Below are 26,758 nucleotides of genomic sequence, written 5' to 3'. Positions count from 1 at the left end.
CCCCTGCTCAGAGCGACCTGCGGGTCGCTGAGCCGGGCTGGCTTTGACGAGGAATGGGGTGGGGGGGGGGGGGGGGGCACAGGCACCCACTGCGTGTCACCACATCCCCCAAAACCAGGCAGCAGCCCCCCCCCTCCCCCCCACCCCGGGCAGGACCCTCAGCCCAGACGGGCCGCAGAGGTTTTGCCGGCCGGCGCGCAGGGGGTTAATCATCCCCGTCTCCCTCACGTCACCGTCACCAGTGGGGTGGGGAGGGGGGGCCGGGGGGCTATGGTGGTCTTTGTGGTGCGTTCGGCAGCTGGCGCAGGGCGGCTGGCGCAGGCGGCCGCTCCCCGGCACCGCCCGCAACCCCCCGCGGCAGCCACCGCACCCCCAGCTCCAGCGGCACGGTGAGTCAGGGCGGCCACGGGGGGACATGGAGGGGACGGGGGGACACACACAGGGACGCCACCAGGCCTGAGAGAAGGGTGGAAGAGCTGGGGCTGCCCCTGGTTCTCTTCCCCACGGACTCAAACCTTCTTTCCCTCTGCACCCCCCCCCCCCCTCCTCAGCCCGGTGAAGCCGTTGCTTGCTGGGTGCACCCCCCCCACACCCAGGATTGGGGGTGATGGGTGCAGGCTCGCCCCCCCACCCCTCCCCAGCCCCTCCCGGGGTGCCCTGGGTGTGGGGGAGGTGCAGGGCTGGGTGCTGCAGCTCGGCACCCCTGCGGTAAATCCTGCTGCTCACCCGCAGCTGCAGCAGGGGGGAGGCCCCCAGCCCCCCCCCAGCTCTCCCAGCACCCCTCAGGGGTGGCTCAGACCCATGGGGGGGACTCACACATCCCTCCAGCCGGGGAGGTCCCCAAATTGTACAGGGGGTGAGGGGGGAGGGGAATGTGACAGCCCCAACTCCACCCTGGGCAGGGCTGTGGGTGCCCCGGCTGATCCTGGGAAAGGATCTGGCCCCAGCACCCTGACTCCTGGGATAAGGGTCCGTGTCTGTCCCCCACCCCATGAAAAATCCTCCAGGCATCGCGCGTCTGACCCTGCAGCAGCTGCGGCGACGCCGGCGCGGCCATGGGTGGGGGGCAGCGGCAGGAGGGGCTGGGGGTGGTCGTGGGCACCGGGCCTGGCACCCAGTGGGCATGGGGGGGCGGGGGGGGGGTGATCCGTAGGGTGCAGAGCTCAGGCAAAGGGAGGGGGCAGCCAGCCCCCGGCCGGGGGTGCGGTGCCGCACCAGGCTGCGGTGCCCACAGCGACGCTGCAGCGAAAGGGGACAGCACCAAACCGGCCCCGGGTGACACGGGGAGGGCCCGATCCGGGCACATCGCTGCCCCTTCGGTGTAGCCAGCCTGGGAAGCCCCGGCTAGGGTGGGAACCGTGCTCCTGGGTGCAGGATTTGACCCTGCCTGGAGCAGGAGGGGGATTTCATCTCAACAGCTGTGATGTCCCCGCGGAGGTGACACCCTCTGCGGGGGTCCCCGTGGGGCAGGATGCTCAGGGGGGAGTGCAGGGAAGCAACGGGGCAGGGAGAGCAGCAGGGGCTGGAACAGGGCTGGGGCGTGGGGAGGGAGGGACAGAACATGGGGACACCTCGGATGTGGCTGGGGCGGGGACACCCCGCTGCCTCCAGCCCTGCAGCCCTCCTCCAGCAGCGCACCCCACAGCAGTCCCTGGATCAGACGCCTTTCCCAGTGGATTTGGGGCGTGTGGTTCCCCCAGTTCAGCCCCACAGCGATGGGCACCCTGTGCTGGAGGGAGCCCCTTCTCCCTCCCCAGCAGCCACCCAGGTTGGGGACATGACGACTCCCCTGAGCCAGGGGCCACCGCGGGGTGCAGGCACCTGGGGCCAAGGAAATGGGGCAGATCAGGGGCTGAGCCCCCAGGGGAGCTGCCCCTCCAGACCCCGGGGGGGCTGCAGTGATCCCTGTCCCCCCAACTCAGCATCAAGCCCTGGTGCTACAGCTCGGGCCTCGCGCTGGGGTGTTCTCACACTGAGGACCGTGGGGACCCATCCACGCCCCTTCCCCGGGCACGGGCAGAGTTTAGCGGTGACAAATCCCCGTCAAGGACAACGGTGGCGCTGGCACCAGGTCGCCCGCCAGCCCATCACAGCCTGTATGCAAATGCCAGGGCAGAGCAGGTGACAATCTCCCAGCTGCCCCAGGGACCCCCCCAGCACCCTCCTGCAGGGCTCAGCACCACTCCAAACCCCTCCAGCACCCCGTGGGTTGAACCCCAGGGGCAGCCCAAGGCGTTTTTATGCCCCACTGTGGGGTATGAGCATCCGCCGTGAATGGGGAAACAGAGGCAGGGGAATGCAGTGAGGAACCTGGGTCCCCCTCGCTCCCCCCAAGCACTGGGTATTTTGGTATCAGGCTGGTGCACCCTGTGCAGCCCCAGCTTACCTGGCCCAGGAGGAGGAGGAGGAAGGCAGAGCCGTCACTGTCGATGCCGGGGGGCTGTGCTGGGGCTGAGCAGGGAGCACGGGGCTGTCCTCCCTGCTGCTGCTGCCTCCGCCAGCTCTCCCTCTCCCCTCCCCAGCCGTTTTCATTAAACCCAAGGGCTTAATTACAACCTGCTGAACCCAGGGCTGCTTCCCAGAGCCCACTAACACTGTGGGACCACCACCGACCTCCCCCACCTCCCATAGAAATATAGGGGGACCAGGGGAGCATCCTGGTGCCTGCAGGATTTGTGTTGTGGCTCATCAGGAGCATAAAGGGATCGATCTCCATGGAATGCACAGAAAGAGCAAGCTCAGGCAGCAGCACCGGGAACATCCTCCCGGGGGTCTTGGTCTCTCCAAGGAGGATGGGGACAGATGGCTTGGCCCTGGGGTTGTCCCCAAACTGGCAGGTCCCCCAAGGGGTGCAGGAAGAAGGGGCTGGTGCTGGCAATGAAAAAATAATTGAGGTAAATAAGGTGAAGGCCGGTGGTGGCACGTGGGGCTGCGAGCTGGAGTGGGGGGAGACAGGGTCCCCCAGCTGACCCCCGCCTGGTCGCCCACCGGTGAGACCCTGGGGTGTGCCTGACAAGGTGACCTGACCCCCTCACCCTCCTGTCTGCAGGTCCCTGCCGGCCCATGAAGTGAGTCAGGGGGGTGGCACAGCCCCTGCCCCCGCTCCTGCCGTAGCCACCGCACCGGGCACTGAGGTAAAGACCCAGGGCCCTGGCACTGGGGGGGGGGAGGTGGGATGCTCCAGCGCGGACGCCCCACCCCCAAAACCGGATCTGGGGGGCAGAAAATTGTTGTCGGACCTGAGTCAAACGGTGACACCCACCTTCCCAGCCATGGGGGATGCCCAACCCCATTCATCCCAGGGAATTGACACAACCACACAGGATCTTACGGGGCAGATCCTCACACCCCGTCCCCCACCCCACCCCGCAGCCAGGCCCGGGGGTGTCCCGGGGGAGGCGGCTCAGCCCACAGGAAGCACAAACCCCAGCCCCGCTTCCCTCCCCGCCGTGGCCAGAGGCAGAACTGCCGGCAGAGCCCCCACCTTTCAGTGGACACTGACACCCGTGCGCCCCGGCCGGGTGGGTGCAGGCTCGGGGGGGGGGGGACGGCGGGGGCCGTGGGGTGCAGGTAGGTGACACGGCAGCGGGGGCTCGGGGTGGGTAAGGGTGCCAAGGGTGGCACCGGTGCTGTTCCACTCTGTTCTGTTTCTCTCGCTCAGGTCTGCTGGCCATGGGCAACCTGATAAAGGTATTGGGCAAAGATTTAGAAAACTGTCCTCATTTTTTCCTGGATTTTGAAAGTAAGTCCCGTGAGCAGGGCGGGCGCGGGGAGGGAGCCGGGGCCGCCGCCGCAGCTGCTCTCTGGAAGATGGGGACAGGCACAGTGTCCCCAAGCAGCCCCATGTCCCCAGGTGCTGTGGGACAGCCCTGGACCTGCCCCACAAAAGGCTGAGCGGGGCAGGGGAGCGGGACCCCGAGTGATTCCCCATCCCCAAAAGCATGGGGAAATGTCCCCAGCTGAGTGATGGGGATGCAGGACATGTCCCGGCGGCAGGACCTGACCCATGGGGACCTCAGACACCTGCCTGCTGTCATTAGAGTCTGGCACCGGGTGGCCATGTGGCCTGTCCCCTGCCACTGCAGGGACAGCCTGGAGATGCTGGGGAAGGAGGAGGGATGGATCCGTGTCACCTGTCCTGCCAGGAGCAGAAGAGAGTGGTCACAGCCTGCACCCAAGGGACAGAGATCGGGGACACCAAACCAGCCCCAGAGACCTGCCCCAGCTCCCTGCTGGCCTGGGCTAACTGGGACAGCAAAGAACGGCTTGGGGATCTCCCAGATTGGACATTAGGGTGTAGGAGAGATGACGGCCACCAAGACAGGGTGCAGCCCCATGCCCCCCCCCCCCCCCCCCCCTTGCTTCCTCTCGCCCGCTTCCTCCTGGGGCACGGCTCAGAGCGTGGGGGGATGTGTAAAAATAGTGCAGCAGCAGCAACCGTTCGGCCCGTCCCGGCGGGGACAGGCCGTGCACAGCTCCCCGCACCGCCCCCGGCACCCGCACCGCCCGAAATAACCAGCGCTGGGGTCACGCAGCCACCCCGCGCTCCCGCCGAGGGACCTTCCTGCCTCCTCCAGGGTCCTATGAGGCAGCGCAGCCTTCGGCCCCTCCTCCGCAGCCCCCTCGGCATGGGGATGGGGTTGTGGGGGCTCCCTGGGACCCCCTGTTTCAGGGCTGGTTCTGCAGTTAAAGAGGTGGGGGGACACCCATAGCCAAGACCTCAGGGACTCGCTCACCGCTTTGTCCTCCTCGCCGGAGCCCGGCGGCTCCCTCCTCCCTCCGCTCCTGCCTCTCCATCACCCCCATCACCAGCGCTCATCACCATCGCGGGGGGAAGAGGCTGCAGCCCCCGGGGCCAGGAGCAGCCCCGGGGTCACCCCTGGCTGGCTGGGAGAGCCCTGAGCCCCCGGGGAGCAGCAGGGGGAGGACAGGGGCTCTGGCCACTGCCCACAGCCCAGCACCTCTTCCCCGAGTCCCACCTCACCATCATGCTTTTTTTCCTCTTGTTTCTTCTCTTGCAGGTTTCACATGGGGAACCTTCTTAAAGTGTTGACTTATAACGAGCTTGACCAAGGCCCTAATTTTTTCCTTGACTTTGAAAGTGAGATGGGATTTTTATTTTCCCTTTTTTGTTTCCTACTTATTCCTGAGTTCCACATCCACGCCATTTTGAGTTCTCGTCCCCGTCGCCCATCGCATCGCGCCCATCCCAGATGTCCTCCCACCCCTACCTTTGCTATCCGGGGGTCTCCCCGGGGTGGGGGGACAGCAGCCACAGGGGCAGCCCCGTGGTTGGGGTCTATCGCTCCTCACCTCTTCCCCGGGGCAGTTTGCAGCCCCAATGGGGCCAGCCCGGGGTTGGGGGGCTGCTGGGGGACCCCCATCAGCAGGATCATGGTCACAGGGCAGCCAGGACTCACCCCTCCATGCTCCCCCCACTCCGTAGCTTGGCTCAAGCTCGGGCAAGGAGAGGGGATTGGAGGGAGAAACCCTCCAGGAAGGGCTGCGGGCTGGCGGGAGAGCCGTGGGTCGGGGTGCTGGTCCCCCCAGCTCCGGCTCTCGCCGCCCGGGGTCCCGCTCAGAGCCCTGCGGGTTTCTCTCCCCGGGGCGCTGCCCTGCAGATGCGCAGCCGACGGAGGCAGAGACCGCGGTGTGGAACCAGGTGAACGCGGTGCTGGAGGAGGCACAGGCGGTCCTGGCCGAGCTGCAGTCCTACACGGGGGCCGGACAGGAGATCCGAGAGGTGGGGGGAGCCCCGGCACCTGCAGCCCACCCACCCACCCACCCTGGCTTGGGGCAACCAACTAGTGACCTTTCCTCCCTCTCCCCGCCCCGCCAGGCCATCCAAAACCCCGGGGACCTGCGGCTGCAGGAGAGAGCCTGGAGCGCTGTCTGCCCCCTCGTCGCCAAGCTGAAGCGCTTCTATGAGTTCTCCCTGCGGCTGGGTGAGCGCCCCGAGGCCCTGTCCCCCTTCCCCGCACCCTCCCTTACCCCCCGGCCGCAGAAACGAGGCAGACTGGGGGGAACCCCGGCCACGGGGTGTGCTCGGGTGCGGCTGCCACGCTGCCCCGTGCCTCAGTTTCCCCAGCCGGGGCTGTGGAAGCGCACGGGAGCAGGACAGGAACCAGGGGTGCTTTGTCCCCAGAGAACGCCCTGAGGAGCCTGCTGGAGGCCCTCACCAGCCCCCCGTACGCCCCGACCCAGCACCTCGAGAGGGAACAAGCCTTGGCCAAGCAGTTTGCTGAGATCCTGCACTTCACCCTCAGCTTCGATGAGCTCAAGGTACCTCCCTGTGCTTGGGGACAAAAGCTGGGGGGGGGGGGGGGGGGGGTGGCAGGGGGCTCCCACGCTGGGACAGCACAAAAATTGTGAGCCACAACAGTCCCTTGGGACCCCCCCAAGTCTTGTCCCAGACACTAACACGGGACCCCCCTCCCCAGATGACCAACCCTGCCATCCAGAACGACTTCAGCTACTACAGAAGGACCATCAGCCGAAACCGCATCAACAACCTGCAGGTGAGAGGACAGTGCTGTGCTCCCCCTCTAGCCCACGGAGGGCCTCCCCTGGGGGAGTCACAGGCCTGGGGACCACACACGCCACCCCAACAGCCCCCATCATCCCCCCCCACCCCCCACAGCTGGATGCAGAGAGTGAGGTGAACAATGAGATGGCCAACAGGATGTCCCTCTTCTATGCTGAGGCCACCCCCATGCTCAAAACTCTCAGCAATGCCACCACCAAGTTTGTTTCAGAGGTGAGTGAAGCTGGGGGGGACCCTTGGGGCAGGGGGAACCCCCTCCCCCCTCCTCCAGCCCTGGCTCCATGCAGGGGGCCAGGAAGGAAATGGCAGCTGGGACCTGTTGGGTTTCAGAACAAGACCCTCCCCATTGAGGACACAACTGACTGCCTGAGCACCATGGCCTGTGTCTGCAGGGTGATGCTGGAGACCCCGTGAGTACCCTGCGTGGGGTGGGGGAGAAACATCTTGGTGCCAGGGTCCCTCTGCCACCCCCCAGGGCTCAGCCAGCCCCTCTCCCCACACAGCGAGTACCGGAGCCGCTTCACCAACACCGAGACCCTCCTCTTCTGCATGAGGGTGATGGTTGGAGTCATCATCCTCTACGACCACGTCCACCCCGTGGGGGCCTTCGCAAAGACCTCCAAGATTGATGTGAGTGGCTGGGGGGGGTCCCCAGCTGTCCCACTTATCCCATCCTAGCTGTGATGCTCAGGGGTCCCTCACCCTGGATGACCCCTATGGGGATGTCTCTGAGCTGGTCCAGGGGGAACTCATGCCCCCTGAGCAGCGAGGAGGAGGATGGTGAGGAACAGGGGGCACACCTGGGCTCTCATCAACCTCTCTTGCTCCCCCCACCAGATGAAAGGCTGCATCAAAGTCTTGAAAGATCAACCCTCAACCAGCACTGAAGGGCTCCTGAATGCTCTGAGGTGAGCTGAGGGGACACAGGGGGGGATGTGACATCTCCCAAGGGTACTGTGGGGTGGGAGCAGAGTGGGTTGGGGCACCGTGGGGTGACAGTCCCCTCTCTGTCCAGGTACACCACCCGGCACCTCAACGATGACACCACGTCCAAACAGATCCGGGCCCTCCTGCAGTGAGCACAGGGCAGCCACCACAATGTCACCGTGTCACCTACACCCATCACCACACTGCTCATTTTGTACAGAAAAGGGAAAAGGGACAACACGAAATACACAGAAATAAAAAATGAAAATGGCCCAAGGGGTGCTGGACAGGATGGACCTGGGCAGGGATGTGCTGAGGGGACCAGCAGCAGCGAGTGCCCGTGGCATGGGGACACCTTGGGGAGGGGGGAAGGGGCAGGTGGCACCTCCCTGTCCCCAGCCTCATCCCTGAGCACCTGGCTGTGGAGGAGGAGGAATCAACATCCCTGCAGATCTGCACAGACTGGTGGAAACGGCTCCGTCTCACCTGGTGGATTTTTAATATGAGCAAGTAAATCTCCACTCACCTCTTCTTTTCTACATTTTTTGGGGGATGTGAAATAAAATGACATTTAACCTGGTGGTGGCTGGAGAGGGGGCATCTCTGCTGCATCCCATCGGGCTGGAGGCACCTGGATCACCACACCCGGCCCCGCGGGTCCTGGCCATGGCGCCCCGGGGATTGAACACCCCAGAAACCACATCTCCCCCCTGCCTGACACCCTGGGGACCCCTCCCTGCTGGGACACATCCCATCTCCTCACCGTGACGCTGCCAGTGACCAGGAGGGACCCTGGGCTGGCTCCCAGAGAGTCCCCCCCGTGGTGGTGCTGCCCCACCAAGACATTCCATCAGGGCCACCCGCTGCTCCAGTGCCCCCAGCAGCCGCAGATTGGGAGGACTGGGAGGCTGCTGGAGGCAGAGGCTGGCTGCCACGGGCCCGCGCCTTTGCCGGCAGATGGCCCTGTGACACCGTGACAAAGCAGCCCCGGCAGCCTCCCCCCTGCTGCCAGCCCCACCGTGGGGGCAACCCCCCCGCCCTCAGCCCCCCCCGAGCCGGGGAAGACCCCGGCGGGGACTAATGGGCACCCCCAGTGGGAGACCGGGACCCCAGAGCTCTCATGCTCCTCGGTCCGTGCCTCAGTTTCCCCACCCGCGCAATAGGGAAATGACCACAGTCCCCAGTGCCGGAGGGTGCCTGGGCCCCCGCAGCCCCCACCCGGGCTCTGGACACCCCCCCCACACACTGAATTCCAACACGGGGACACCCACCCTGCCCACCACAGCCCAGCTCAGCCCCCGCGTCCCCAAACCTGCTCAGGCACCCACCAGCTCCCCTCGGCCACGGCAGCACCAGGAGGGGACAAAGAGGAGGTGGGGGACACCTGGCAGAGCCCCCAGCCCCCCAGCACCTCCCGGCCGCGGTGCCAGGACCCGGCTCTGCCGCCGGAGCCGCCGCTTTCCCGCGGGACACACCTCCCGGCCCAACCCCGGGCAACAGCTCCTGGTGTTTCCAGGCTCCTGCCCCACGGCTCCCCCAGCCTGCCCGAGCTGCTGCCGAGGCACCGGGTGGGCCGTGGCATCCCCTCCACCTGCTCCGGCTCCAACACCTTCCAGCCCAGCCATGCCTCAGTTTCCCCATTCATTACCTTCACACACCAGCACCAAGCAAACCCCACAGCTCCCCCCCACCAAGCCCACCACTGGGGCTTCCTTAAAACCCACGGCACACCGACCCCACCTGGGAACAGCAGATGAGGCCAAGATGTGGCTGGGTTTGGTGGCCACAGCTGCCACGTGTTTGCAGGAGCCACCATCCCCAGGTGATGCTGTTCCTCACAATGCTCCCCAGCCCATCCAAAGCACCAGGACAGGATCACACCCGCAGTGTGGGAACTGGGGTGGGCAGGCTTGGGGCTGAGTTGCCACTCAGGACCTCCAACAGGAGTTAAGGGACAGTCAGACCCTCTAAGCCAGCAGGGGCACAGACACCAGCTGGTCACTGGTGCTGGGTGGGATGGCAGCTGTGCCCTGGAGCCACAGCCTGGCCACCCGTAAGGTCCCTCCTGGCCCCCCACGGGGCTGCCTCGGCCTTACAAGGGGAGGGCTGAGGCTGAATTTGTGCCACCTTGGTGGCTCCTGCCCCAGCTGTGCCCCCAGCAGCACTTGTGGTGCATCCTGCCCCAGTGAAGGGCGGCACCGCACGGGTGAGGAACCCCCGGTGGGACTGGAGCAGATCGGGGTGTTTTACAGCCAAAACATGGGAAGAAAAGGGATCCAAAACCTGGAGGAAACAGAAGCAAGGACAAGTCCTTGAACATCACAGAGGGACGCTGGATCTGAGATGCTGGATTTGAGCTCTGGGGATGGTGGCCACGAGAGCTGGTGGCCATGAGTTGGAGCCGAGCTCCATGTCCTGCTGTGCCAGGGGCTGGTGACAGCTGGGACAGCTCTGCCAGACACAAGGACTGGAGCTGCACTGGCTGCCAGGACCCCTGCACCCCTCCCAGAGGGGTCCCCTGGAGACCTGGACCACCAGCTCCACCTGGCACCCAGCCCCACCAGTGACAGGGGGTAGGACCCCAGGTCACCAGTGTACTGAAACACCAGTGCCCAAGCCAGGGGACTCCTCAAGGACAGGCAGTGCCACGGGGACAATGCCCCATCAGCATCAGGTCTCTTCCAGCTCTCCAGGGTGCCAAGGACTTTAACTGATGGCGAGCCAAGCCACGCCAGGCCTGGACTGTTTTCTAATCCCAGTGTAATTAATGACCTTATCTTTGGCCAAAGCCATTTAGATTAAGTGGCTGGTGTGATGGGCTCGGCGGCTCCAGCTGCACAGATGGAAGAGCTGCGTTTGTCTGGGGATTAGTGGAGGGCAGATGGAGTGAAGGGCCCTTCCCCATCCCCAAACCTCTCAGCACTGAGCAGCCTGAAACCTGAGACCACAACAACTTTCTCAGCGAGTTCTGGCCGGGACTGGAGAGCGATTTCCCATTGTTTGTCCCTTCTGCAGGGGACCAGGGAGCAGGAAGGGCCCAGAGCAAGAGGAGCAGGAGCTGAACAAGCTGTGCCAGTGCCAGGACTGGTGCTACCCTTGCCAGGAGCTCGATCCCTGTCCCATTCTTGAGTCCTTCAAACAGCAGAGACACAACAGACACCAGCTTCCTCCTTGGAGAGCATCTCATGTCGGGGATGCTGGCCTTGGCTCTGTGAATAAAAACCTGTCCCCTCATCAAGTCCTCCCCTCTCTGAGAATGCAAACTCACCTGCTTCTTGCTGCTGGCAGGATCAGGCTGTGCTTCCACCTTCCTGCACCACAGCATGAACAAGCAAGTGCAACAGATTCCTATTCTCCTGGGACATCTGGGAGCTGCTACCCCCCAAACAAGGCACTGCAGTAGATGGTAGGGAGCAGGGGGAAGGCCTGGGAGACCCTGCAGCACCTGTTACGAGCAGGTTCTCCTGAGGAGAACAGGCAGAGCAGCAGCTATCATGGTAGAGGAGTAACACTTCTCTGTGGGGATAACAAAGTTCATATTAAACCAATTAAGGATATTAAATCCATTTCTAACAGTATGGTCATCTGACTGCACTCAGGAGACAGAGCAGATAATCCCACCTCTCATTCACAGATGATCCCAGCCTGGCCTGAGGAGCTGACTCAGCATCTCCACACTGTCTATCAGAAGAGCACGCTCAGCACATCAGCAGCAAACAGAGCTTCAGAACAGGGCATCTCATCCATCCAGGCTGGGAGAACATGGATGCAGCACCACGACCCCTTGGCCATGTGCTCCAGCCACCCTGCTAGGCTGGAGTCAGGGTGGATGGCAAACAAGCCTGGGCTGGAGCAGGTTCAGCTGGTGCTGCACAGGCCCAGCCACGCACACAGTGCCCAGTGCTCCAGAGCTCAGCTCTGCCCATGGCTGGCAGAGAAAAGCCAGCCCAAATTCCCAGTTCTTCCCTGCATGTTCCCTTCAGGAAGAGCTCCCAAGCCACCCCCCCACCCCCGTCAAACAGCCCAGGGCAGCCACTCCACGGAGCATTATGAAGTAATTCAGTGCTGAGGAAGACAAAGTGGAGGTTTAATCTAATCCCCAGCAGATCCACCCACGCAGCCCTTCCCTCGCAGGCTGAGCCCCCGAGATGGCTCCTCACTAGCAGCTGAAGGAAAAACCTGTGCTCTACCTCCCCAAAACCCTCCCAGGGGGAACCATCTTGACTGCATCTGCCAGGAGAATCCCAAAATTCCCTGGAAAAGGCCCTCCTGGTTTCACCCAGCAGTGCCCAGGCCCTCCAGGAACGCTGCTGTGGAGCCCAACTGCCCAGCAGCCACGGCAGAGGGAATTTGGAGTCAAATGCAAGGCTGGTTCCCACTGCCAAACCACAGTGTAAACCCCCGGGAATTCAGCTTTAACTAGGACAGGCTCATCTGCTGCAGACTTGATGAGATCATTTCCAAGTTCCTGTTCAACAGGTGCCAGCTCCTTCTGCACCTGCTATGTGCCAGGGATCTGAGAACATCTGCTCAGCTCCCTCACAAGCTGCAGAAAAAAGTCACTGGAAGAAGGAACCAGGCCTGGACTTTCTGCCCTGTGTCCAGAGCAGGGAACCTGGGTCAGATGAAACAGAGAGCAAGCAAAATGTGCTTGTCAATAGGAAGGGAAACCCACAATAATCTTGTAACTTTTATTTCCATATAAAAGAAGAAAAATATCCTCTCCACGATAAAGGCAGTAAGAGCTCCCCCAGCTCTGGAGCTGCAATCCTGGCCAAGCTGGAGGAGCACAGGGTCTCAGAACAACACGTTCACATGCCACCAGGATCAGCTCAACCATTCCAAGCATAATGCTGTGTCTCTGGCAGGAATTAACACTTGGTGGATGCTCCCAGGAGCCTTGCCCTGGGGCCCAGCCCTTTCCAGGCAGGGCTGGGGAAGCTTGGGAACACGGTGCCATGAGCACACATGAAGAGGCTCTGACACAGCCGAAAGCCTTTGGCCCTCACACACCTGCCTCATCCCCAAAACAATGACTCAGCTCCTTGGGTTCAAGGCCACCCAGGACTCAGCTGGGTCCTCACTGTGCAGGTGGCAGTGGCTGCTCCCAGTGTCACCAGCTGGCCTGCAGGCCTAAGGCAAAGGCAAGCTGCTGTCCGACGTCTCTGTGTCCCCACTGCCCCCCTCTGCAGCACGGCTGGTGGCCTCCAGCTTCCTTCTCTTCTTCAGATGGTGCAGGTGGGATTTGGATCGTGTGTGAGCTGGAGAAAGAGGCAAACAGAGCATTTAATTCTGGGGAACCTGAAGATGGAAACAGCCGAGGTGATGGCGCTGTGTGGTGCAGAGCACCCTCACTTCCCAGCCTCCCACACAACTCGTTCCTGCAGGAAAGTGAATTCCCAAGCCCTGCTCCAGCCATTTCTCAGAACACTTCTAAGCCAAGCTGTAAGGGCTCAGAGGGGGACAACTGAAGGGCTGGGAAAGGGAAAAGACCTGTCTCTGTCTATGCAGAAGACTCCAGGTTCTCAGGACTCAAGTGTCCCAGCAAGTCTGCTCCCAACCACGATGACGGGAGAAAGGAAAGTGTTCCTGAAGAGGTGGCACATGGAAGGATGCAGGTGAGGTTGTGCAACCCCACCACCTCCTGGAGCACTGCCAGGATGATTTGTTAAGCCCAGATGCCTGCACCACAGCCCTGGGGATATCCTGTTCACTGACAGAGCAGACAGGGATGGATCCTGGAGCATCAATCAGCTTTTGCATAACTCCAGGGCAAGGCCCTCAGCTGCAGGAGCACTTTGGCAGGAGTTGGATGGGAACAGAGGAATAATCCCAGGGATGCAACTTGTACTGACCCAGGGGGCAGCAGGAGCTGCATTTCTGTTTGAAATCACAGGGTTAAGACAGTGAAACCTCCTCTGTCAGTGCTATTACCCAAGTAGTAGGCACTTTGTCTAACCAGACCAATGTACCATCTTAGCAGGGTGGGTTTGCCATTTCAAAGAGATCAGAGCAGCAATTAAAGCAGCCAACTTTTCAAGCAGGGCCTTAATTAAACAAGGGGATGTGCTCACTGAATCAAGGTCCTCAGGTGTTTTCCAGTCATCCTTTTCTGCCAAAGGATGAAAGTACATGCAAAGCTGCTGCTTTATCACAGCACCGTGGGGTCACCCTCGGCTTGAAATCACGTCTCACCTCTTCCAATTTGTCACAGGCAACACCAAAGGACAGAGGGGCTGGAAGAGGCACTGGTTTCTGCTGCTGTCTGGGGAGGTGTGCTCTTTTAAGTCCATACAAATTAGATAAAATTTTACAATCTTCCAGAGCCAGTGAGCTACTGGGAAGCAGTTCCCAGAACTCTCAGTAACTTGACTTAAAAAACCGGACCAGATTGTAGATCGACTCAGCTCCCACGACTGGTTTCTCTTCCCTTTGAGCTTTTACATTTTGCAGTTACCCAGGTTTTGGCCCATTTTTCTCCCACCACCCTGGGGATTTGAGCCAAATTCAGCTGGATGCAGAAAACAACAGCTGGGCTTGGTTGAGGACAGCATTGCCATCACCTCTCAGAAGTTGGGATAGTATCCCTAGAGGACATGTTGTGTTTGGGGGTGGATCTTGAGGAGTTCCTACTGGAACCTGCTGGACCTGGAAGGGTGGCCCAGACCCTGAGAACTTTCAGAGTCCTCTAGCTCTGGGCTGGGCAGAGCTCCTTCAAAGCACCTCCAGGCTGAGACAGCTGAGCTCGGCTAAAATGATAATTACACTTACAAACTGATCTCCCCACAATGAGCTTCCCATTCTGAGCCAACTTCCATCTTTGCTTGCAGCAGCTTCCCAGAGCAACAGGAATAAGCAACTTGGTCAAATCCAACGACCTGGGACATTTCTCCTTGCATTGTGTCTGCACACACTGCATTTGGGCAGCATGGGGAGATTTACCAGTTCCACTTCTGCAGCCAGTTTCTCCACTACTTTTTGTTTCTGCTTCTCAGCATGACCCTCACAGCACAGACAAATTCACTGAGTTAATCTGATTCCAACTGAGCTCTTTTAAAGTAAGTCTATTGAAAAGAGAAAATCTTTCTATTACCACAGCTAGGAATATATATTTTTTTAAAAACAAACAACAAACCAATAAACCACCACACACAAACAGGAGATACTGGAGCAAAACTGAGCTGTTAAAAACATTAAGGAACTTTTACAGAAGAAAACTTCAGAAGGAACTAATCTGTTCTGTGCTTTTTGACAAAGTGTCTGAAGTGCAGAAAGAGACCAAGCCAGCTCTGAGGCTGGATGCTACGTATGGATCCCCACATCTGGTGTGAGGGCAGAGAGCAGCAGTGTGTGCTGGGTGAGGGGAAGGGGGGGAAGCCTGACAGATGGCTGCTGTGGCACAGTTCCTGCACCCCCTCTGGGCCTGCAAGCGGCTGCTTTCATATATGGGCTGTAAACAACCCTTGGAAGCCCAAGATCGTGTGCTGAGGGTCATCTGGCCAGGCAGAGACAGCCAAGGAAGCTGCTCTGCTCTGGAGAACTGCCCTGCTCCATCCCTCCACTGCCCTGCTCCATCCCTCCACCTAACCCCACCCACCGTGTCCCCTCCCAGGTCCTCTCCTGTTCCCCTTGCCAGGTCCTACCTGCCCACTCCCTGTCCCCAATGATGACTCTGTCACACAGCTCACACACACGATGACTCCGCTTGTTCTCCTTCACGTCGTGCTCCATCCTCACAGGCTCAGCTGGGGGCTCACGTCCCTGAAGATGAAATGATGGCTCAGATTGGTTTCTGCTCTAACAAGTTGCTTGGCTGTGCTCACTTTGGTACAGCTGGGGATGGGCACTAAGGTTAGCAGGGCAGATGCTGCAGTTCTACCATGGAAGACAAGTGGAATACTGGGCATTAAGAGAATTTTTCAGCTTAGACAACAACCCTCTGCCACCCTCAGGAAACCCAAGGCTGGACATGTGAGCAGACACTGCTCATGGGACAGACTAAGTGACAAGTTATGGGGCCTGGAGACTACCAAGAAGTTGGCTTCTCAGCCACAGCTCAGGTGTGAACTCCAGTACCTGGATGAAGCTCTCCACAATTTCCAGAGCAGGTTTCAGCACATCCTCCTCCCACCGCAAGGGATCAGACACCTCCAAGCCATACACTGGGGGCACATTGGGCCCAGGACCTAGAGAGACACAGCAGGCAGGTGACCACCAGAACTTCCCCAGGAACATGTCCTAGCACCCACAGGGCTATGCTGTGACCAGGGTTTGGGATCTGCTCTTTCCTATCTGTCCTTTAGCATTGAGAAATAAACAGCACCAGCCTTTCCAGAACCAGAACTACCCAAGACCTCAGGTTGGAGGACACTGTGCTCACAAACAGCAAGAACATGTGAGATCTTCATGGTGCCTTGGGGACAGCATTATGAAACCTGAGCACCCCAACAGCCCCTCATCACAGCTAACACTTCATCATGGCCGTGGTCCACAGGAGGCCAGAGAAGAGCAAAAGCCAGATCCAGGCACAAAGCCACCACACAAGGCTTACAAGGAATCACAGAATTGTCCCAGTTGGAAAAGACCTCTGAGATCACTGAGTCCCAACCATCAACCCAGAAAATCCCACCATGATCACGAGAGCATGTCCTGAAGTGCCACATCTCCATGGTTTTTTCAACACCTCCATGGATGGTGGCTCCACCACCTCCCTGGGCAGCCTGTTCCAGGGCCTGACTATTCTTTCAGAGATGGAGGCAGGGAGTGTGGATGAGGAACCTGCAGGAGCAGGGCCCAGCACTCCCAGGAGCCAGCCACGGTGGAAGAGGCTTCATCAACACCTCAACATAACAAGGACAGCTTCAAAGCCACCCCTTGGGCCTCCTCCCCCAGCCTGGGGTGAGGGCACGGGGCACTCCAGGGTGAGGGAGCTGCAATCCCTGTGCCCAGAACTCCTGCTCAAAGCCCCCCAGGGCTGTGGGTGCTGTGCCAGGATCCAGCAGGTGCTGCTTTTATTGCTGCAACCACAAACAAGCCCCCGACAGGGCTGAGCTGAAGGACACCTGTCACCAGAAAGGTGAGCCACAGCCACCAAGCACATGGCTGCAGGAAAGCTCTTCAAAGCCTGTCTTTTGACTCGCATTGCTCCCTGCCTTTTTTCTTTTTTCCTTTTTCTTAATTTTATTGTTGTTTTGCCCCTACCAAGCACCTTTCAACAAGTGCCCGGCTCCCAGCTGCTGCTGCTGGCCCTGCTCCAAGGCTGGGGCTGGGATGGGGAAGTCCTGCTGGCTCCTTGCCACCATGGTGAGCACAGCCCAGGCTAAGAGAAGCCCCTGGGCTCCTGCTCCTCATCAACTGGGCTCTTTACCCTGCACTGGGAGCATGTGTGGGTGTGTGGGGAGAGGAACTGTGCTGGGCACCCCCTCCCTGAGCCCCTCAGGAGCAGGACAGGCTGTATCTTCATCATCTACTGCTGTCCACCACAGGGCTGAGCCTTCACTGGCTTTGTTCTGCTGGGATATCAGGCATTCTGATGGCACTTGTGCTGGGAGGGGAAGATCTCCCCTTGACAGGCAGCCAGGAGGTACAGAGGGAGCAATGAGAAGGAGCCTCCTGAGTGCCTGGGCAAGAGGGGCTGTGGGCAAGGTAAACATGGACAATGCCTGGTGGGCTGTCTCAGGAGGGCCAAGAGGCTGCTCTGCAACCCAAACATGTGGGAAGTCCTGAGGGCAGAGCCTGGAGGGTGGATGCTGGAGGGATCTGGCCGGAGGCAGCCCTGGGACAGCAGGAAGAATCCAGGCAGGATGGTCTGACCTCTGCCAGACTCACATCCCCACAGCACAGGCAGAGCCACCACACTCCCCTCCCAAGCTGGGAGCAGGGAGGTGCCCAGGAGGGGTGAGAGCAGGGATGGTGAGACAGGGCAGGACCCAGGACTCACGTCTCAGGAAGCGGTTTCGGACCCACTTGTTCTGCTTCCGGGCGTATCTCTTGGTCACCTGCTTCAGGGCCTGGATCCCTTGGAAACAGAGGGAATGAAAAGCAAAAGCTTGATTTTTATTTTAGCAGGTAGGACCATCTGTTCAGGGGCTGCACTGCTCTCAGAATACCTGAGTATTTCTCTGGGCAGATGGAGCCCAGGACTCCCTGTCCTACCCAGCAGGCCCAGAGGACGGTTTCCCACCGTGGAACCCTTCAATATTTCCTGCCAGTCTCATCTTATCCCCCTGTAATCATCTCCTGAGCAGACACAACAAGACCCTCCTGCACCAGACTTGTTTTCAAGCCTTTTATCATTTCTGTGGTTTCCTCAGCCTCCATCTCCACTTGGCACTGAACCCCCCTGGGACCTCTGCTGTGCTGAGGGGCAGAGCAGCTCTCCTGGAGCAACTGACACCCCAGGGTGACACGTGCCATCAAAGAGGGCATCACTAGTGACTCATGGTGTCATCTGCTAGATCCCCACATCCCTTCCCACCACCCTGCTGCTGAACCAGATGCTGAGTTCTGCTGAAGGCCTTCTTTCTAGCCCTGTTCTCCACAGCATTCACACTCCAGCTGGGATCCCATCACCCAGGTCACCAGGGGACCAGATGCTGAGTCACAGTGTGTCCAGTACATCTTGCAAGGAGGCCTGGAGGAGGAATTACTCTGGATGTGCTCAGAGATGCTCTCCAAGCACTTGGGAAAGGAGTCCTTGCCCCCCCTGGGCTGGCAGAAATGGAAAATGCAGAGAGAAAGGTGCAGCTCAACCCCAACAAGACCTGTCCCAACGTTTGAGCTGGGTTCAGACCCATCACACAGTGTCACCTGGGGCTGTGTGGGGCAGAGGGACATCGAGCACACAGGGGGCTTCTCTCACCTTTTTCCAGCAGCACAGCACTGGTCTCAGGTGAGCACTTCCCCTCACTGACGAGGTACTCGTGGAACTCCTTGAAGCCAATGGACTGGAAGATGCCATGCTGGTAATCCTGCCTGAAGAACAAGACAGGGGTCAAAGCAACCTCCTTCAGAACAGTGGGAAACCTCAACCCTCCCATGACTGCTCAGATCTCTGTGTCTCACCCTGTAGGACCCCACAGGTGACACAAGCCATGGATTGGGGGACAGGAATGCAGAGTGACTGGTGCCTTTTCATTTTTACTGAGGGAAGATGTCTCCACTTGGCAGGCTCAGCCCAGGCAAAATTAATTCAACACAAAGACCCACAGGAACTCTGCTGTGTGACCAACCCTGATCAAAGGGTTCTGGCAGGGAAGGTTCTGGAGTATCTGGCTGGTTCAGACCTCTCCACTGATGGTGCCCCCAAAGAGCCAAGCACCCATCCTATCTGCAGGAGAGGGCTGGGAGCAGAGAAACATCAAGAGCTGCTGCAGGGAGAGGGAGTCCAGGCCCTGTATAGGTCTGGCAGGTGGGAAAGGGAGCAGAAAGGGAGCTGGTTCCTCACCCACCCGTTCTTGGCCACCCTCTCCTGGTTGTAGCGCCGGTGGAAGTCCCGCAGCTCCTCCAGCAGCCCTGCAGCCAGCATGGCATCCACCCGCTGCTCCAGCCGCCGGTCCAGAGCTGGGAGGAGGAGAGCAGGACAGGCTCAGCCACCTGGAGCTGTGCCCTCAGGAGGGTCACCACTGGACAAAGTGCTGGGACTTGGCTGGGCACCACCAGCCTGCAGACCCAGCTCAGGAAGGCAGACCCAGCAGGTGAGGGGGGAGTTCTCTGACACAACCACTGGTGCCCCAAGAATTGCTGCCTCAGTCAGGGAGGGGGCTCGGGCAGGAGCAGGGGGCTCAGCCCTGACCCCTGTCACCCTGCTCAGCCAGGCAGGACCTGTGCAAAGTCTGCTTCTCACCTGCCTGGTCTGCGTGGAGCCAAAGGATGCAGGAATGTGGGTACTTCAGGGGCCCCCCTAAGGGTCCCCCACCTTCCTCCTGCTGCTGCTGGTGCAAGATTTCACTGTGGGGGATCCCTGTCTCTTCAAACACTTGGAGGCTCCTGCCAGCAGAGACAGACAGAGCTCAGAGGCTGGGCGAGGATGAGCTTTTCCATTTCCCCAGCAGCCCTGGGGGCTCCAGCAAAGGGAACCGCAGACACTCGCTGGGATCCAAGCCTCTCATGTGGGGGCAGGGCAGGTTTCTGCCCCCTCCCGTGCCCTGCATCCCGAGCACACCCAGGTCCGGGGGGTTCGAGGCAGTGCAGAGCACAGCGATGGCACCCAAGGAGCCCTGAGCCCAGCCACCTACTCCCGCCTGGCACCGGGACAAGCCCTGCAGGGAACAAGGTTCTGGCTCCAGCCCTGCCCTTCCCAGCCAGGCAGGGCTGCAAGGAAGGACCCAGCGCTGCCGCTGCTGCGAAGCATCCCCAGAGCTCGGCCCTGCCCAGCCGAGGAGGCGGAGGAAGCAGCGCTGGGTGCCCAACCCTCCCGCACCGTGCGAATGGGGTGGGCGGGTTCTACTCCCCCCGGGCCAGGGCTGGGCTGGGCTGGGCCCCTCAGAGCAGCAAGCCTGGTCTTGCTGCCCGGCTGTTCCCACAGAGCTCAGCTATGTTACTCAGCCAGCAGGGCAACTTGCTCTTTAAATAGCTCCAGACCAACCCTGCTGCTGGGGCACGGCAGCGGGACCGGCCCCCCCGCGCACAGCCCGGGGCACCGCGCTGCTCCCGGACCCCCGAAGGCAGCTCAAGCCGGGGCTGCGTGGCCAGAGGTGTCTGATCCCAGAGGGGTCCCCGACACCAGCGTTCCCTGAACACCCCGCTAAGAGGCCAGGAGCACCCGCCTGGGACGGGAGAGCCCAGCTTTGCCGTCTTGCCAGGCAGGCAGTTCCCTCGGGAAGGGGAGCTGGGTCCTGGCAGCCCCTGCCCCCAGCCCACCTGGCCAGTTTGCGCTTGTCATGGGGGTGCAGCTTGGCCGCCATCTCCGGGTCCACCTGGCTCAGCAGGCGATGGAGCTCAGCACCATCCAGCTGCTCCAGCTCCACTTTCCTGTCAGTGACCAGCCCGGGGGCCTTGCTGGCCTTCTCCTGTGGGGCACAAGGCAGCTCTGAGTCCAGCCACTCATCCGTGTGGAAGCAAGAAGATCCCACGGGGTGAATGAGAGGCTTTTAGTTCTCCTTGCCCCACTCTAGCAGGGGAAGCACCATGCCCTGTCACAGGAAGCCCACCCTGAACATGGAGCTCTCCCTTTCCCAAGGGATACAGCAGCCCCCCCACGGTACCTTTGTGTTGATAAGGACCTTCCAGAGCAGGGACTCGATGTAGTAGTTGGTTCCTCCCACAATAATCGGGATCTTGTCTCGGGAAAAGATATCTTCGATGTGCCACAGTCAGGGAGCATAAGCAGAGATGCCTGGCAGGGAGGGAGGGCTGTGGGGAGCAGCATCCTGGGGTCCAGACCCCACTCTCCCAGCCCCATGGAGCTGGTGAGGCTGCAGGACAGGGTTATAGATGTCTCTCATCCCTCACTATCCTCTGCTACCTGTGGCAGCAGCCACCAACACCCAGGGACATCCAGGGAGGGCCATCCCCAGCCCAGCACTGGGCATGCAGCAGAGCTCTGCCCTGCGGATGGGCTGCTCTGAGCATAAGCTGGGTTAAAAAGAAGCTCCAAGGCCCCTTCACCAACTGTATCTGCTGAAAACTGGAGTTTGTCACAATTTGAGAGCCCAAGGCTGCCGCAAACACTGATCCCTCTTGCAGGCCTGGTGCTGGAGAAGGTCAATCCATATCTGCTCAGCATGAAAGGATATAAGAGCCACAGCTTTGTCCCTGAAATCCACCACCGTGTAGTTAGAGACCAAGGGGTCCACAAAGCTGATCATGTGGTGCCTGCACAGACGCTGCTCCTGGGAAGAAACCTTGTTCGTGATGATGTCCAAGCCCTTGTACACCTGGGGAAGAGAAGAGCCTGTTGTTCACCTCAGTGTCCCATGAAACCCCCACTGACCCCTCCTCCTCCCCCCATGCACAGCCCCTGCCTGTCCCCATCACTGCTCCCACCTCCAAGGAGCCCATGAGGGGCTGGGAGCAGCGATGGGGACTGGCAGGGGCACATGCCCTGTTCAGGCAAGGCAGCAGGAATCTTGCCAACATGTGCTCCTGCCAGGGCTAAACCACCTCTTGCTGGTGCTTGTCCTGCCCAGGGGAGACGAACTGAGTCCCAGTGCCTGGGACTGCTCTGTGGGTGCTGTGAGGCTCTGCAGAGCTGCAGACAAGCAGGGACCCACACCCCAGGGTTCTGGCAGCAGGCACGTGGTCACAGTGGGGCACAGAAAGCCTTTGTGTCCAGCCCAGCTCCACGCTGTGCCAAGGACCCAGCACCCTCCGTGCCAGGCGGTGGCCGTGGTCACCAGGAGGATGTGTTCAGCTCTCAGCACCTCCGTTTGGAGCAGTGTCCCAGCTGATGGGAGAAGACTGCAAACATCTGCACTCCTTTTCTTCCTCCATCGCCCAGAAACCACCCCAGCCAGAGGGCCAGACTTCCAGAAACAAATTTCCCCTTAATCCCCTCTGAGAAGCTGCCAAGCCTCCGGCTGCAGCGTGGCCTCCAGCCACTGCCTCCCCTGCTCCCAGACAGCAGGACAAGGTGACACAGAGGTGACCCAGGGGCAGAAGGCACGGAGCAGCAGCAAGGGACGATCCAAGGTCAGTGGAGCAGGGAAGCCCCATCCCTGCCTGGAGCAGTCAGGGGAGCTGCTGGGGCGGCTGAACCGGCTGCAGCTCTGCAGCCCCTCCCCGTCTTGCTCAACTCCTGCACTTGCTGCTCAGAGGATGAGGGCCAGCACCTGCTCCGGGTCCCTCGGAGGAGAAATCCTGGCCTGGGGGTAGGAAGAGAGGAGGGAGCAGGAGGGTAACCAAATGCTCTTCCTTTCTGCCCTGAGGAAACCCAGCTGGCTGCAGGGGATGGGAGCAGACAGGAGGAGAGGCAGCTCGCTGCCAACATGCCCCGTGGCTGCCTGCAGCCTATTGATCCCTTCCCATCACCCTGCCCAGGCTGAGCTCTCCAGTCGGCACCAAAAGCCTTTGAATTCAGCAAGCTTTGGCTCAGTGCCTTCTTTCCCCCAGCAAGGGCCAGTCCAGCCCTCCAGCTCCTCCAGCTCCCACTCGTCTGCCTGAAACCAGTCAACGCAGGGAGCTGGCAGGGAGGCTGGAGGCAGCTCCCAGTGCCCTGCACGGGATTTACAGCTCAGGCTCCAACCCCCCAAGGTTCTCCCGGAGATTAACCACCGGGAGCCTCCCTGAATATCTGGCGACATGAGGAGGAATGTGGTGTCAGTGTGTGGGCTGGAGGGGAAACAAAAGCAGCCTTTGACATGCACCCGGCAGAGCCCGAAGAAGGTTTCCACCAGCTGGCTGTCGGCAGGGCCTCGCACCCAGACGTCCTCCTGACACTCATTTCTATTTTCAGCAAGCAGCTCAGATAAGCCTTTGTTGCTTTCTAAGGCCCCAAAACAGATTAGTGGCAGCCTGGAGCAGCAGGGCTCCGAGACACCCAGCACAAGCTGGGGGCTAAAGATGCTTAGTCTTGAGGGCATCCTCCCACCCCTGCCCCCGAGACCCCCCCCCCCCCCCCCAGAAGGACAGATAGTGCCTGTTCCCTTTGAAAGGGTGGGGAAACTGAGGCAAGAGACACAAACACCTCAGGAAACGGTGCCTGTGAGGGCCCTCACCCCGCAGCCCAGGAAGGGAAGGGTCTCCCAAACCCTCACTCTGCCACCAGATTCAGGCATAATCCCAAACTTTATCAGCATTAGAGAGGGACAAGCCCTGTCCTTGCCCTGAGGGCAGGGAGTGCAGTATGGAAGGTGACACGTGCAGCACAGGGACCCCAGACACATCCCAGCCACCTGCGGCCAGGAGAAGCATGAAGATTTCAGAGGGGCCAAGGGATCTCCCAGCTGGAGAGGAGCACAGAGGACCCAAAGCAAGCTGGGGTGCAAGAAGAGCACCATTCCCTCCCTGCTCTGATCCCTGCCGTGAGAAGGATGTCACCAAAGGCTCTTAAAATGTCCTGACTTGACACACCAACTGGCAAATGTGCCCAGTGAGCTCCAACAGCCCTTGGAAAAGAATGGCATCAGCACTTCCAAGTACAAAACCCAGGAGGGATGGTGGGATTGGGCATGGGACCCTCCTGCAATCTCTCACCGGGGTCTTCATGCACTCACTGCTCCATTAACAGCAAAGAAGTGGGACTGGCTTCCCCTGGGAATGACATACTCCTTAAGGAAATTTACTGGGATGACAAACAGCAACAGAAAATACAAAAATAAAGAGGCCATCAGATTAACCAGAGCTCCCAAACTGCATGCAGGCAGCAGCAAAATCTGTAATTTGAGCACAGAGACCCAACGCTGCCGTGACAAAACCATCCTGGAAGACAGAGGGGTGCCTGTGTGGGGGAACAGGTGGGCTGGGGGCTCCCCAGCCCCTTCCCCAGCCCGGCTGCAGCCCCAGCAGCTGCCCAAACCCTGCCAGCATTTGTCAGAGCTCGGCAGAGCCCAGGGATGAATGGACAGAGGGGGCTGAGGGGCGGCTGGCACTTGTCAGTCGAGAAGGAGCAATGGGATTTGTTTTGTTGTTTGTTTTGTTTTGTTGTTTTTTAAAACCCCCTGACTCTTCCTCACGGCCACGGGAGCCAGCTCTGCGAGGCAGAGGGAACATTGCAGCAGGGAGACAATATTCCCCGGGAACAAAGCCAGCAAGAAAGCAGCCCCAGTTGGCTGGCTGAGCGGGGCACGGGGGTTACTGGAGCACGGTGGGGGAGGTGCAGCCGCTGCTCCAGGCGGTGCCTGGGGGGGCAGCCGGGGCTCCCCCCCCGCCAGCACGGCTGCCTCACGGGATAAAAGCAGCGGAGCTGCTCGGCTTTCGCTCCCCAGTCACGCTAGAATGAGATTAAAAGGAAAGGAGGACAAGAGGCACTGGAGCTCGGATGCCATTGGGCGCCTGCAGTCAAGAGTCCTGCCCGCCCCGGCATTCCCATAGTGGGACTTGAAATAACCAGAGCACAAAATCCACGCTTCAAAACACCCACCGGTGTGAAACGGGGACCCGCAGCACGCCAGGCAGCTCCAGCCCCCTCCCCAGAGCCGCAGCAGGAGCCCCATGTTCACAGGATCGCTCCAGCCCACAGCCCTTTCCCTGATGTTAAATCCCTCACCTGAACACTTTGCCCCTGCCAGGTTTTGTCAGATCAGCTCAGACCTCAAACACTCCTTCCCCGAGATCTCAGCGCAAACAGGCCATAAAATTAAAGCTTTCCGATTGCTTGTTCTAAATTCAAGAGAGCTTTTAAATTTAGCTCTCTGGGATACAAACAGCAACCAGCACTGGCAGCTGCACTGCAGGAAACCAGGAGGCAGGACAGCAAGAGGGGATCTGTGAACAGCACAACAAGGCTAAGGGTGATGTTGGCAAAAAACACCATCTTAAAAAGCACAATAAATACGTTAAACATCAGACTTGAAGGAAAGAGTAAAAGAAGTGTTGATTAGGAAGGAAAACATTTTGTTAAACAATAACAAAACCCCTGCGGTGGCTGAAATCTGCGTCTCCTCACAAAGTTCTTGTGGCCAAACACAATGAAGTGCCAAAACCCCTCCTGGGTGTTCACTGACCCTGCCTTGCACAGCCCAGACTCTCCACGCTGCCACTCGCAATAAGGGAGGAGACCACAGACAGTGTCAGTGGCAAGCAGCAGGTATCATTTAAAATATTCTTTCCCACATCCCACCAGAGCCCCTTTGCTGGGGGCCGTGGCCACCCCCTTCCAGCCTCAGGCTGTGTCCATTCAACCGCCTCTGGAAGGAGAGGGCAGCGCTGCTGCCTTGCTGGGTGTCCCCGCGGGGACGGGAAGCACAAGCAGGGACTGCCCCAGACCCAGGCACCCCCAGACTCAGTGCCCCCCCAGGACTCACACCCACAACCCAAGCTCCAAGTCAGCAGAGCCGTCTCTGCCAGAGCCATCCCGGGTATCGCTTATAACCCACTAACTCCAGCTGCTGCCCCGCCTCAGCTGCCCCTTGCAGCTCCACCGGGCTCTTTCATGGCTAAAATTAAACCCACCCACCCCCCCCTTTCTGCTGCTTTCCATCCAAAAGATTAAACTACCGGTGAGAGGCAGGCTGGATGCCCCAGCCCCGCAGTTCTGCTCCCTTGTCCCGAGCACGACGCGCTGCCCCGAGAGCAGGAGGGGAGACTGTGACCCCGGGACGGCAGGGCCTGCCCCGGCCGTGGCTCCGTCCCCCAAGAGCCCGGGGAGGTTGGGCCTCTCCGCGCCCCGGCCGGGCCCAGCTGCCCCCCGCTCCCAGCCCAGGCCGCCCCCGCCCCCCCCAGCCCGGCCCAGGGCCCCGCCGCGGATCCCGGGCCCAGCCGCGGCCTTCCCCGAGCCCCAGGCCCGGCCGCGGCGCCTCCCGCTTCCCGGGGCCCGGCCCGGCCGTACCTGCATGGAGTCGGCGCTGACGATCTCTCCGCCGAGGCGCAGCCCCAGCTGCAGCGCCAGCGCCGACTTCCCGGTGCCGGTAGCGCCCAGGATCACCACCAGCGGCCGCGGCGGGGCCCGGCCCAGGCTGAGCGCGGCCGCCGCCATCGCCCGGCCCGGCCCGGCTGCCATGGCGACGCGCGGGCGGGACGGGGGCGGGACAGGCCGGGGCCTCCCGCGGGGAGCCCGGGGCCCGGGGTCCCTCTCCCCGTCCCCGGCCGGTCCCTCCCCTCGCTCCTCAGCCCCGTTCCCCGCTCCAGGTCCCCGGTTCCCAGCCCTGCCCCTTCCCATCCCCACGCCCCCCCGGGCCCTTTTTTGGGTCCCCTGGGCACCCCCTGGCCCTGAGCCGTGTCCACGCGTGGGGCTCTGCCCCGCCCTGCCTTTTTTATTATGTTTGGTTTTTTCCTTTTGGGGGGTAGGATGGGGTGGGAAGGATGCTGTTGCCACAGCAACGGGGCAGAGGGACGAGGAGCGGGGCTCTTGTTGCCATAGCAACAGGAAGGCGCGCGTTGCCGTGGCAACCGCAGCCCTCCACGGAGGCTCGTCCTCCCCATCGCCCTGGCAACACGGGGAGATGGAGAGTGAGGGGCTGTCTCCGTGGCAACGGAGGGGAGGGAAGGCAAGGAGCGGTTGCCACGGAGATGGCGAGAGAAGAGTTGCCCGTTCTCCCTGGCAACACACATCCTTTGCCATAGCAACAGGGAGCGGGGAGGCTGGGGGTCGGGGAGGGCTGCCCAGACCCCCTCCCCACCGCGTATGGGAAGGGATTATCTCAGCCTCGGGCAAACTGTCCTAAAAATTTGCCAGCCCAGGCGTGAAAG

General features: G+C 60.7%; 2 protein-coding genes across 5 annotated transcripts; one reads left to right on the top strand and one right to left on the bottom strand.

Annotated features, from left to right (window-relative positions):
- The first annotated feature begins 351 nt into the window (after positions 1 to 351).
- On the top strand, positions 352 to 8,045 carry LOC127393294 (CYFIP-related Rac1 interactor A-like). Of its 3 annotated transcripts, none has more exons than XM_051638248.1 (12): positions 352 to 389; positions 3,050 to 3,134; positions 5,022 to 5,101; positions 5,622 to 5,743; positions 5,840 to 5,945; positions 6,146 to 6,282; positions 6,441 to 6,518; positions 6,641 to 6,757; positions 6,875 to 6,954; positions 7,048 to 7,174; positions 7,382 to 7,452; positions 7,560 to 8,045. In XM_051638248.1, the coding sequence occupies exons 3-12, from the start codon at positions 5,029 to 5,031 to the stop codon at positions 7,621 to 7,623; spliced, it is 975 nt and encodes a 324-aa protein (XP_051494208.1). In that variant the 5' UTR covers positions 352 to 389; positions 3,050 to 3,134; positions 5,022 to 5,028; the 3' UTR covers positions 7,624 to 8,045. The 3 variants fall into 3 exon arrangements, with proteins under 3 accessions (XP_051494208.1, XP_051494210.1, XP_051494209.1); XM_051638250.1 differs by lacking the exon at positions 5,022 to 5,101 and adding an exon at positions 3,662 to 3,742; XM_051638249.1 differs by lacking the exons at positions 352 to 389; positions 3,050 to 3,134 and adding an exon at positions 3,705 to 3,742.
- A 4,103-nt stretch (positions 8,046 to 12,148) lies between these two features.
- TRIT1 (tRNA isopentenyltransferase 1) lies at positions 12,149 to 26,146 on the bottom strand. 2 transcript variants are annotated; one of them, XM_051638184.1, is made up of 11 exons: positions 25,899 to 26,146; positions 21,208 to 21,348; positions 20,677 to 20,775; positions 20,333 to 20,481; positions 19,317 to 19,459; positions 18,922 to 19,033; positions 18,333 to 18,445; positions 17,412 to 17,489; positions 15,548 to 15,657; positions 15,115 to 15,232; positions 12,149 to 12,732 (listed from the first exon to the last, which is right to left on the bottom strand). In XM_051638184.1, exons 1-11 carry the CDS (start codon positions 26,067 to 26,069, stop codon positions 12,605 to 12,607), a joined length of 1,362 nt encoding a protein of 453 aa, XP_051494144.1. In that variant the 5' UTR covers positions 26,070 to 26,146; the 3' UTR covers positions 12,149 to 12,604. The 2 variants fall into 2 exon arrangements, with proteins under 2 accessions (XP_051494144.1, XP_051494145.1); XM_051638185.1 differs by lacking the exons at positions 18,922 to 19,033; positions 19,317 to 19,459.
- Positions 26,147 to 26,758: the final 612 nt, after the last annotated feature.

This window comes from Apus apus, chromosome 21 (assembly GCF_020740795.1).
Source record: "Apus apus isolate bApuApu2 chromosome 21, bApuApu2.pri.cur, whole genome shotgun sequence".
NCBI lineage: Eukaryota > Metazoa > Chordata > Aves > Apodiformes > Apodidae > Apus > Apus apus.
The sequence above is the reverse complement of the archived record's forward strand: the minus strand, read 5'-3'. Positions and strand labels throughout refer to the sequence as shown.